This window comes from Aristolochia californica, unplaced genomic scaffold (genome assembly GCF_029961685.1).
Source record: "Aristolochia californica isolate CCGP_79_NKW_82.1479 unplaced genomic scaffold, dmAriCali1.0.hap1 SCAF_1, whole genome shotgun sequence".
Taxonomy (NCBI): domain Eukaryota; kingdom Viridiplantae; phylum Streptophyta; class Magnoliopsida; order Piperales; family Aristolochiaceae; genus Aristolochia; species Aristolochia californica.
Window position 1 is genome coordinate 51,436,887 of NW_027181770.1, and position 11,471 is coordinate 51,448,357.

Sequence of the window (11,471 nt, forward strand, 5' to 3'; positions counted from 1 at the left end):
TGAAAATTTTTTTCTTTGCAAACAAAAGTAAACAACACCAACTTGAAATGGAATGTTGAAGAGCGGATATGGAAGAGTCTTACATGACTTTCACAAAGAGAAGTATCAAAATGGAAGAATTCACATAATAGAGTCTTATAGGCGCCTCATGGAGGAATTCTCACAAAAGAGTTTCAATTATTATGTCTTTTAGTTGTATTAGTTCTCTTATTAGTTTTTTTTAGGTTGGTTCTATTAGGAGTTTTACTCTAGGTGTAAGTGGGATATGAGTGGTTTAATTATATTTTAATTCTAGTTATTTTCTCTATATAAATACCAAACCCAATCTAGTCAATTTACACCATCAATCAATTATTTTTCTCCCAAATATTTCAACATCTTTTACACAATATAAGGCTAGGAGAGTGGGTAGGACTAACAAAGTCTCCTTATTTTAACTGACATAATTTTTCTACAGTAGATCTCTAATTTTTTCTTTAATAATTGTCCTCCTAAAGTTTTCCTCCCGCCTTCAACTTAATCTTAGTTGTTGATTGGGTTTTGGTTATTGATCAAGACTTATACTTGTGACCAACTCCTCTAATCTTGATCGTTGAACAATTATTGATGGGGCCTTATAATTTTGATCTTTTGATTTGTTGTCGGTTATAATATGATAGTTTGAGTCAAATGATTTTTTTTTACATTTCTTAAAGTTAGCATGATCATACCCTAAAATGTTTGAATATTCTAACTGATTGAAGCTAGTGACCAAAGACATTACCTATGATTTTGCATTAGATTTGAGATAAGTTGTGAATCACGTTATGTACCATTTGATGGTTATTATAAGAAAATGCCATCTAAAAGGTTACATGTAATGGCTGAGCCTAACCAAATTGTTTTTCAATGTAGAGGGAATCAAGTGTAATCCTCGACCACAATGCCTGCCCTTATGGGGTGCAACAATCTATAATGGGAACTAAATAAGCTACTTTGTATATTACTCTATTTACGGATAGCTTATTATGCATATGTTTTTATCCAATTATCTATATCTTATATTATATATTATTTATTACCCGATTACCCATTGATAAAATTGGTAGTCAAACAAATAAAAATTCAATAGTTACAAAAGAAAATTTGATTTTTTTTAAATTATAGAATATACATAGTCACAACATAAAAATGATATATTAATAAACTTACAAGATCAATATAGAACATAGGATTCTACAATAAAATAACAAATATTAAATTTTTTTTGTTGACCTAGGTTGACCTCCATCCATATTTCGATGATAACAAACTTAACCTTGTTTGTGTTAGTATTTACAGTTAAGCATTTCAGTTCAAACTCCTTCAAGGGACACAATCACAAAGTCTGTACAAAGAATTGACAACACTCAAAGCAAGATCTCGAGCTCAAACGCGTATCAAGTCATCTTGAAGAAGCACCAACAAGTGAAGAAACGAATATTTGAATTATTAGAGGTTAAACTATATAGAAAAGTTTCAAGAACTCAAGTCATGTAAGAAGACTACACCAATTCGATTTTGAGGTTCAAATGAAATTTTGGAGCTTTAGGGTATATTTTTCTGACAATCATGTTTAACCGATGCATTATAGAGTTTCAAATTTGCAAAAGGATTGATTGATCCTATAAAATGCAGTTTGATAGAAGATTATAAAACATGATCGATAAATGAAATAAATTGATCGATCATACAAAGAGTTGCCTAACTAGAGCTATGAAACATGATGGATCATACCAGAACTATGATCAATCACTTAGAGAGATGCATAGCTAGGTTTACTAAGCATGATTGGTTAACCTAAATGGATGGATCAATCAACCCACCATTTCTGGTAGTGATCATGGCTTGATTGATCAACAAGCTTTGGGAACTCAAATATATAGCCGTTCAATAGGGCTGATCAATCATACCTTTCTAGTGATCAATCAAAATTTTTTTGCAACTTTTTGAAAATGGGCAAAATATGGCTAGTTTGAAGGAAAAACTTATAATACCCCTCCAAACGTTCAGTGCAGAGTAGTGAGAGCACTTATTGGCATTTAAGAGTACTTAACCACTATTTTCCTAACAATCATGTTTAACCGATGCATTGTAGAGTTTCAAATTTGCAAAACTCAGAAAATTCATCATATGCTTAAAATCCATGTTTTATAATCTGGCATAAAGCATGCTTGTTCAACTTACTGGGATTGATTGATCATACAAAATGCAGTTTGATAGAAAATTATAAAACATGATTGATCAATTAAATAAATAGATCAATCATACAGAAAGTTGCCTAACTAGAGCTATGAAACATGATAGATCATACCAAAACTATGATTGATCACGCCAAGAGTTGCCTAACTAGAGATATGAAACATGATAGATCATACCAAAACTATGATCGATCATGCAGAGAGATGCATAGCTAGGTTTACTAAGCATGATTGGTTAACCTAAATGGATGGATCAATCAACCCACTATTTCTGATAATGATCAATGGCTTGATTGATCAACAAGCTTAGGGAACTCAAATATATAGCCGTTCAATTGGGTTGATCAATCATACCTTTCTAGTGATCAATCAAAACTTTTTTGCAACTTTTTAAAAATAGGCCAAAAATGGCTAGTTTGAAGGGAAAACTTATAAATACTCCTCCAAATGTCTAATGAAGAGTAGTGAGAGCACTTATTGGCATTTAAGAGTACTCGACCACTATTTTTACTTGAATTTCAAACCCATTTTTGAGAGAAAAGAGCTTAAGACTTACAAAAATTTCTTATCTCTCTCAAATTCTCTATGCACCAAACTTCTTCTAGCTCCAAATTTTTTTCCTCTAGTGCATCAAAGGTTTGAGACTTGAAAATCTCAAAGAGAAAGCCGTCTCTCCATATTTTAAGGGTGCAAGTTTTCCTTAAAATATTCACAAAGTTTTCCTTAAACGAAGTTGCGGATATATTCACAAAGCCACTTGTACAAAAGATTTTAACTACTACTTGCATTAAGTTGAGAATATATGATGGCTTCACACCTCCAACTTGAGGGTGAGTATTAGAAGATATAAGTAATATTGAGTGGATTGATGTAAAAATCTAAATGGGAGAGTTTGCTAGAGTTTAAATCTAGACACTTAATCTCAAAGAGAGATTTGTAATCATGTATTTGAGCATACACGAGGTTTAAAAGAGGTCGAAATATCTTTTGTGTAAAATTGTGCTAATAGAGATACTAATTAATTTTTTTTTCCAAGTAGTGTTTCTTGCAACAACAACAACAACGGCAACAATAATAACAAAAATAGAATATACGGGTAAATAAATGGAATAGTAACAAAAATGACTTATAAATTTATAAAAATGTAATAAAATATAAAAAATTTATTTTCATATACACATAATTAGGTTAAAAAAATTATTTTTACTTTATTAAATATAAAAAAAATCGGATAAACATTTAAAATTGATACCCCCTAAATCAACCAAACTATTTGATTATGGATGCATTATAGAGTTTCAAATTTGCAAAACTCCTTAGAAAATTCATCATCATGCTTAAAATCCATGTCTTATAATCTGGCATAAATCATGATTGTTCAGCTTACTGGGATTGATTGATCATATAAAATGCAGTTTGATAGAAGATTATAAAACATGATCGATAAATGAAATAAATTGATCGATCATACAAAGAGTTGCCTAACTAGAGCTATGAAACATGATGGATCATACCAGAACTATGATCAATCACTTAGAGAGATGCATAGCTAGGTTTACTAAGCATGATTGGTTAACCTGAATGGATGGATCAATCAACCCACCATTTCTGGTAGTGATCATGGCTTGATTGATCAACAAGCTTTGGGAACTCAAATATATAGCCGTTCAATAGGGCTGATCAATCATACCTTTCTAGTGATCAATCAAAATTTTTTTGCAACTTTTTGAAAATGGGCAAAATATGGCTAGTTTGAAGGAAAAACTTATAATACCCCTCCAAACGTCCAGTGCAGAGTAGTGAGAGCACTTATTGGCATTTAAGAGTACTTAACCACTATTTTCCTAACAATCATGTTTAACCGATGCATTGTAGAGTTTCAAATTTGCAAAACTCCTTAGAAAATTCATCATCATGCTTAAAATCCATGTTTTATAATCTGGCATAAAACATGCTTGTTCAACTTACTGGGATTGATTGATCATACAAAATGCAGTTTGATAGAAAATTATAAAACATGATTGATCAATTAAATAAATAGATCAATCATACAGAGAGTTGCCTAACTAGAGCTATGAAACATGATAGATCATACCAAAACTATGATTGATCACACCAAGAATTGCCTAACTAGAGATATGAAACATGATAGATCATACCAAAACTATGATCGATCATGCAGAGAGATGCATAGCTAGGTTTACTAAGCATGATTGGTTAACCTAAATGGATGGATCAATCAACCCACTATTGCTGATAATGATCAATGGCTTGATTGATCAACAAGCTTAGGGAACTCAAATATATAGCCGTTCAATTGGGTTGATCAATCAAAACTTTTTTGCAACTTTTTAAAAATAGGCCAAAAATGGCTAATTTGAAGGGAAAACTTATAAATACTCCTCCAAATGTCTAATGAAGAGTAGTGAGAGCACTTATTGGCATTTAAGAGTACTGGACCACTATTTTTACTTGAATTTCAAACCCATTTTTGAGTGAAAAGAGCTTAAGACTTACAAAAATTTCTTATCTCTCTCAAATTCTCTATGCACCAAACTTCTTCTAGCTCCAAATTTTTTTCCTCTAGTGCATCAAAGGTTTGAGACTTGAAAATCTCAAAGAGAAAGTCGTCTCTCCATATTTTAAGGGTGCAAGTTTTCCTTAAAATATTCACAAAGTTTTCCTTAAACGAAGTTGCGGATATATTTACAAAGCCACTTGCACAAAAGATTTTAACTACTACTTGCATTAAGTTGGGAATATATGATGGCTTCACACCTCCAACTTGAGGGTGAGTATTAGAAGATATAAGTAATATTGAGTGGATTGATGTAAAAATCTAAATGGGAGAGTTTGCTAGAGTTTAAATCTAGACACTTAATCTCAAAGAGAGATTTGTAATCATGTATTTGAGCATACACGAGGTTTAAAAGAGGTCGAAATATCTTTTGTGTAAATTTGTGCTAATAGAGATACTAATTAATTTTTTTTTCCAAGTAGTGTTTCTTGCAACAACAACAACAACAACGGCAACAATAATAACAAAAATAGAATATACGGGTAAATAAATGGAATAGTAACAAAAATGACTTATAAATTTATAAAAATGTAATAAAATATAAAAAATTTATTTTCATATACACATAATTAGGTTAAAAAAATTATTTTTACTTTATTAAATATATAAAAAATCGGATAAACATTTAAAATTGATACCCCCTAAATCAAACAAACTATTTGATTATGGATTCGTGTACGAAAGGAAACCTTAAATGACTGATGTAACTGGGACCCTCATTAAACACGCCTAATGAACCATGTTCCATGAAACACGCCAGCGAGTGGAGACTCCAATGGTGCCTGAAACATGTGGCACATGTTTCACGAACGTACGACTTTTGGCCATTTCTTTATTTTCAGAATAAATAATAAAAAATTCGGCTGATTTTTTATCATGAGCCTAATGCACCTAATTTCCGCTTTAATCAATTTTCTTTTAAGCCATAATTGTTCCCTAATTAAACTCCCCTAAATCGTAACCTTTTAACTTCCTTTGTGAAATATCGACGCTACCCTTTTTTCGGATGCCAAAGTTCTCCCTCTGTCAAGGGCTAGTGTTGGTATTTCAACTATATTTTTTTCTTTTGACGCTTTGCTGGTCGTGTGGGCCCCCGTCGTTTTCCCGCGACGGAATAATGAGGACACCCCCGTCCGGAGATGCTCTGCTTGGGTTTTCTTTCTGGATCCGTCGAAACCATTTTATACATTTTCTTAGACACATAAATTTATATTTTTTCTCTCCATAAAATCTGTTCCTCTTGCGCACCAGGCTTACCATATATCGTCCACCACCAGTTCCACCTCCAATTGGCCTCTGCTACTCAGGTCTTCTTCTCTTGCGGAGGATAGTAGGTAATTGTCTCTCATGTTCCGGTTGTTTTCCTCTTCCGGTTATTGAGGAATTTTGTGGTCTTATTCTTCTCGAGACTCTCTCAGTTGGCGAGTAGTTTTTGTTTTTCCTTTCGGCTCGTTGTTGCTTAGTGAATAATCTTTTGTCGATCTTTGAGAAAGGCTTGCAGGAAGTTCCTCTTCTTATTTCAGGTTGTTTATACGATTATCGATGTCCTTTTTACCTCTCACTCTCAAATTGAGCATCCTTTAGCGTCTACTTTCTTCGGTACTCAACTCCTGAGTACTTCAATTTTGATTATCGAAGCTATTTGATTAATAGTATTTGTGCCGTTTGTACGCTTTTATATGTGCTTCTCCTGGCAGTTTTACTGAAATACAGTAATTGAAATGCTGTATCTGCTTCGAGCTAAGTCTTTTCTCGGTTTTGCCTTGTAGGTGAGGACAGTCTACTTAAATATTCGCCGAAATGGCTACCGGAATTGTGCCAGCCTCTTTTCCGTGCCTGAAGAGTAGAGACCAAGTTTTGAGCCTGGAGAAGAATGTCGATTTTGTCAAAATTAGAGTCCTGCGCCATACGCAGAGGACCAAATCCCGGAGAATGCGGTCCTTGACGATTAGAAACTCAAATCCTGGGCCTGAGATCGCTGAGCTGAAGCTTGCTTCAGAAGGAAGCCCTCTTCTGGGTACATATCTGCCTTTGACTTTATTTCTGTTTAATTCCTCACTAAACTACGACTAAAGCATCGAAAGCGATGGTAAGAAGGAGCTTCATAAAGGAACTTGAACTTCGGAATATTTTCTTTGGAGTTTCTCCGAGCCTTTGAACTTGATCTCATACTAACTTAGATGCAAACCAGTTTGTAGACTTACTGAGTCATTCAAAAAGATTTCCCTTTGTACCATCAATTGCAGTTCCAAGGCAGAAGTATTGTGAATCGATACAGAAAACTGTCAGGAGAAAGACCCGCACAGTGATGGTGGGAAATGTTGCCATTGGTAGCGAGCATCCAATAAGAATTCAGACTATGACTACCACTGATACTAAGGATGTTGCTGGAACTGTTGAACAGGTTCAGCTTCTTGATCCATTTGTTTAGTTAACTTCAGGAAGCCGGTATTTGTCTTCTTCAATATGAGCTGCAAGCTTGGTATCAGTAACATACATAGATGATCTTAACTGCTTTCAACCTATAGGTGATGAGAATAGCAGATAAAGGTGCAGATATTGTCCGAATTACAGTTCAAGGGCGGAAAGAAGCTGATGCTTGTTTTGAAATAAAGAACACTCTTGTGCAGAAAAAGTAAGCTTTGATGGTTTTAATTGATTCTGAGGACTTAGGTTGGTGTACTTCCTTTGAGGTTGTCTAAGTCCTGCATGCAAATTTTATTATATGCAGTTATAATATTCCCTTAGTGGCAGACATCCACTTTGCTCCTGCTGTTGCCTTGAGGGTAGCGGATTGTTTTGACAAGATTCGTGTCAACCCTGGAAATTTTGGTATATTCCACCCTATCATTGTGCCATGTGTGCAAAAAGTCAGTTGCTTACATAAATAACACTTCCTGCATGTAATGAGATGGTTTGCAGCTGATAGACGGGCCCAGTTTGAGAAGCTGGAATACACAGATGATGACTACCAGAAAGAGCTTGAGCATATTGAAAAGGTCAGTCACATATGTCATCAATGAAGATCAATTGCCTCAGCAACTCAAGCCAAACAGATTGTATATCAATGTTTGGTAAATTTACAAATTCTGAACTCTGTCCTGACCAGGTCTTCTCTCCATTAGTTGAAAACTGTAAGAAATATGGAAGGGCTATGCGCATAGGGACGAACCATGGAAGTCTTTCTGATCGCATAATGAGCTACTATGGTGATTCACCAAGAGGAATGGTGAACATCTGTTCTCTCTTATTTCCTGCAAGGGCTTCAACATTTACATCTGTTGGCTATCTTATAAGTTCAATTATATTGTCTTCTTCAAACAGGTTGAATCTGCATTTGAGTTTGCAAGGATTTGCCGAAAGCTGGACTATCACAATTTTGTGTTCTCCATGAAAGCAAGTAACCCAGTTGTCATGGTCCAAGCATACCGATTACTTGTTGCAGAAATGTATGTTCAAGGTTGGGATTACCCCTTGCACTTAGGAGTTACAGAAGCTGGTGAGGGTGAAGATGGAAGGATGAAATCAGCTATTGGCATTGGAACATTGCTTCAGGTAACTTGCTGTTCCATCATAGTAGGACAACTATGAATTTCAAGAGGTAAATTGACTCTTCAAACTATGCTGTTTCTTTTTTATATAACAGGATGGTTTAGGCGATACCATCCGAGTTTCACTCACAGAACCACCAGAGGAAGAAATAGATCCCTGCAGAAGACTGGCTAACCTTGGGATGAAGGCTGCAGAACTTCAGAAAGGGGTGGTTGGAATCTTGACTCTTTTATTCTCTCCTTAAATGATTTGACCGTTAATCTTTCCAGGAAACACTTTTGACATGCCTTCATGGACTCTTTGAAAGGTACCATTTGAAGAAAAACATAGACATTATTTTGATTTTCAGCGTCGAACAGGCCAACTTCCGGAACAAAAAGAGGTCAGCTATTGTGGTTATATATATATGTGTGTGTGTGTGTGTGTGTGTATCAATTTTCACTTGTAGTGATTATATATATATATGTGTGTGTGTGTGTGTGTGTATCAATTTTCACTTGTAGTGATTATATATATATATGTGTGTGTGTGTGTGTAACAATTTTCACTTGTAGTGATCATATATATATATATGTGTGTGTGTGTGTATCAATTTTCACTTGTAGTGATTATATATATATATATGTGTGTGTGTGTGTGTGTATCAATTTTCACTTGTAGTGATTATATATATATGTGTGTGTGTGTGTGTGTGTGTGTGTATCAATTTTCACTTGTAGTGATTATATATATATATGTGTGTGTGTGTGTGTGTGTATCAATTTTCACTTTAGTGATACTTTTGGATTTTAAAAACAAATATCTTATTCTATTTCAGGGTGAAGAGGTAGACTACAGAGGTGTCCTGCATCGTGATGGCTCTGTGCTGATGTCTGTTTCTTTGGATCAGTTGAAGGTATGACTGCTTATCCAACGTATAGTCATATAAACCCGATTCTTATGTTTATATGGGCATTGCTTTTTCTCTCTCTTTTTTCCCCCACAAAAGGTTGAGAAACAGAAGTTTCCATGTTTCCCTTCGTGGCCATTACTCCATTTTTAGATATCTTGATTATATGGTTTCTCTCCTTTGTCTCTATTATTGCTATTATTTTTATCTTTACTTATTTATGTATTGCTTACTTATTCTCCTAGTTTCCCTCAGCTTTTTTGTTTTTCTTGGTTTATATTTTATTGCTTTCCTAATCTAATAATGTCCCGTATCAGACACCAGAACTTCTCTACAAATCTCTAGCAGCAAAGCTTGTGGTTGGCATGCCATTCAAGGTGTGTGCAATAGCCTCTCCGTGCAATGGATTCAGATCTTGCAAATGATCATTTTATATGCAGATGGTGCTTTATTTTGATTGTCATTGCCTTGAACGAACTGCAGGATCTGGCAACAGTTGATTCTATCCTTGTGAGAGAGCTTCCTCCTGTAGAAGATGCTAATGCTGTGAGGATCTCTTTTTTCTTCCTCAAATTTAGACTGGAAAACTGAACGCATCTATACTAAGATTTCTTTCCACTTTGAGGAATTGAGATTTGGATGTACCACAAAGCAATTCTTATTTGATGACTTTTTGGTTCTTTCTGTTTCGATCTTCAGAGGTTGGCACTGAAAAGGTTGATAGATGTAAGCATGGGAGTGATAACACCTTTGTCCGAGCAACTCACTAAACCATTGGCCAATGCCATTGTTCTAGTGAATCTCAAGGAATTAGCAAGTGGTGCCCTCAAGCTTTTGCCAGAAGGTGAACTTGTCTTCTTTAAATTCCAGAAGTTCGGTTAGACATGTTATTGTTATTTATATTTAGAAAAAACTTATTATTATTTGTTGTATCTCGTAGGCACACGTTTGGCCATATCTCTTCGTGGTGATGAGCCTTCAGAGGAACTGAATGTTTTAAAAGATGTGGATATTACAATGCTGCTTCATAATCTTCCATTTGCAGAAGAAAAGACGAGCAGAGTGCATGCTGCAAGGAGGTGAATTTTTTTTTAAAAATGTTCCTTACACTGCATATACTGATTCTGTAAAACAATTGTCATGATTAGTATCTGTTGATATTTCTTTACTAGAGCTTTTGTGCCACTGCAGGCTTTTTGAGTATCTAGCAGATAATGGTCTTAATTACCCAGTAATTCATCATATGGAGTTTCCTAGAGGGACTCACAGGTATGGATAGAGTGCTACAAATTGACCAAAAATTGACTCTTGAATATTTCAAACAGAGTTACTGATTTTCTCTTTGATCATCTCATGGTGTGCAGAGATGATCTAGTGATTAGTGCTGGCAGCAGTGCTGGGGCTCTCCTGGTGGATGGCCTCGGGGATGGAGTTTTCTTGGAAGCTCCTGATCAAGATTTTGAGTTTCTTAGGAACACATCCTTCAATTTACTCCAAGGTTGCAGGATGCGAAACACAAAAACAGTAAGTTTTGATCCTAAAAGAACAAAAAACTCAAATTAGCAGTTACAAAATTTTATTAGAACGCTGTAGCTTTCTGATGGTATAAAATCGGAACCTCGTGGCAGGAGTATGTGTCATGTCCATCATGCGGCCGGACGCTCTTTGATCTGCAAGAGATTAGTGCTCAGATTAGGGAGAAGACATCACACCTACCCGGTGTTTCAATTGCAATCATGGGATGTATAGTAAATGGACCAGGGGAAATGGCAGATGCAGATTTTGGATATGTGGGAGGCGCTCCCGGCAAAATCGATCTCTATGTTGGCAAAACAATAGTTAAGAGAGGAATTGACATGGAGTGTGCAACAGATGCGTTGATTCAATTGATTAAAGATCATGGCCGTTGGGTGGATCCGCCGACGACTGAAGAGTGAAGTCGGAACTAACTAGTGACATCACTGCAGCACATAGATTTGACCACATTTGTGGTCATGGAATCCTCTACAACATACTACAATCGCTACAAAAGGCGTATACCATGAATCAAAAAGACAATGCCATGGGAGGTGTTGAATGTAAGAACTCTTATCCTGTTGTTCCTTTTTATGTAATCTGTTCTATTGTTATGAAATATTATCCGCATTTCTCTTTTCCAATGTTGTCAAAATGGTCTCGTTTTGGTTCTTATTTAGGCAAAAACAGGATTTACCTTAAAATCAGATGACTGGAT

The 11,471-nt window shown here is 35.2% G+C and overlaps 1 protein-coding gene across 2 annotated transcripts; it reads left to right on the forward strand.

The window, feature by feature from the left end:
* Nucleotides 1-5,968: 5,968 nt before the first annotated feature.
* LOC137950167 (4-hydroxy-3-methylbut-2-en-1-yl diphosphate synthase (ferredoxin), chloroplastic) lies at nucleotides 5,969-11,397 on the forward strand. 2 transcript variants are annotated; one of them, XM_068796558.1, is made up of 18 exons: nucleotides 5,969-6,131; nucleotides 6,567-6,814; nucleotides 7,044-7,201; nucleotides 7,326-7,432; nucleotides 7,529-7,629; nucleotides 7,720-7,796; nucleotides 7,907-8,026; nucleotides 8,122-8,352; nucleotides 8,444-8,557; nucleotides 8,657-8,731; nucleotides 9,167-9,244; nucleotides 9,556-9,615; nucleotides 9,722-9,784; nucleotides 9,938-10,082; nucleotides 10,179-10,317; nucleotides 10,430-10,507; nucleotides 10,603-10,762; nucleotides 10,867-11,397. In XM_068796558.1, the coding sequence occupies exons 2-18, from the start codon at nucleotides 6,598-6,600 to the stop codon at nucleotides 11,173-11,175; spliced, it is 2,232 nt and encodes a 743-aa protein (XP_068652659.1). In that variant the 5' UTR covers nucleotides 5,969-6,131; nucleotides 6,567-6,597; the 3' UTR covers nucleotides 11,176-11,397. The 2 variants fall into 2 exon arrangements, with proteins under 2 accessions (XP_068652659.1, XP_068652653.1); XM_068796552.1 differs by having other exon boundaries at nucleotides 5,970-6,131; nucleotides 8,444-8,560.
* Nucleotides 11,398-11,471: the final 74 nt, after the last annotated feature.

Bases quoted from the DNA above. Each gene is read 5' to 3' on its own strand.
- LOC137950167 (XM_068796552.1), top strand. From the start codon at position 6,598: ATGGCTACCGGAATTGTGCCAGCCTCTTTTCCGTGCCTGAAGAGTAGA. The intron at 7,433-7,528 runs GTAAGCTTTGAT...TATTATATGCAG, and splicing joins AACACTCTTGTGCAGAAAAA to TTATAATATTCCCTTAGTGG. The intron at 9,616-9,721 runs GTGTGTGCAATA...AACGAACTGCAG, and splicing joins TGGTTGGCATGCCATTCAAG to GATCTGGCAACAGTTGATTC.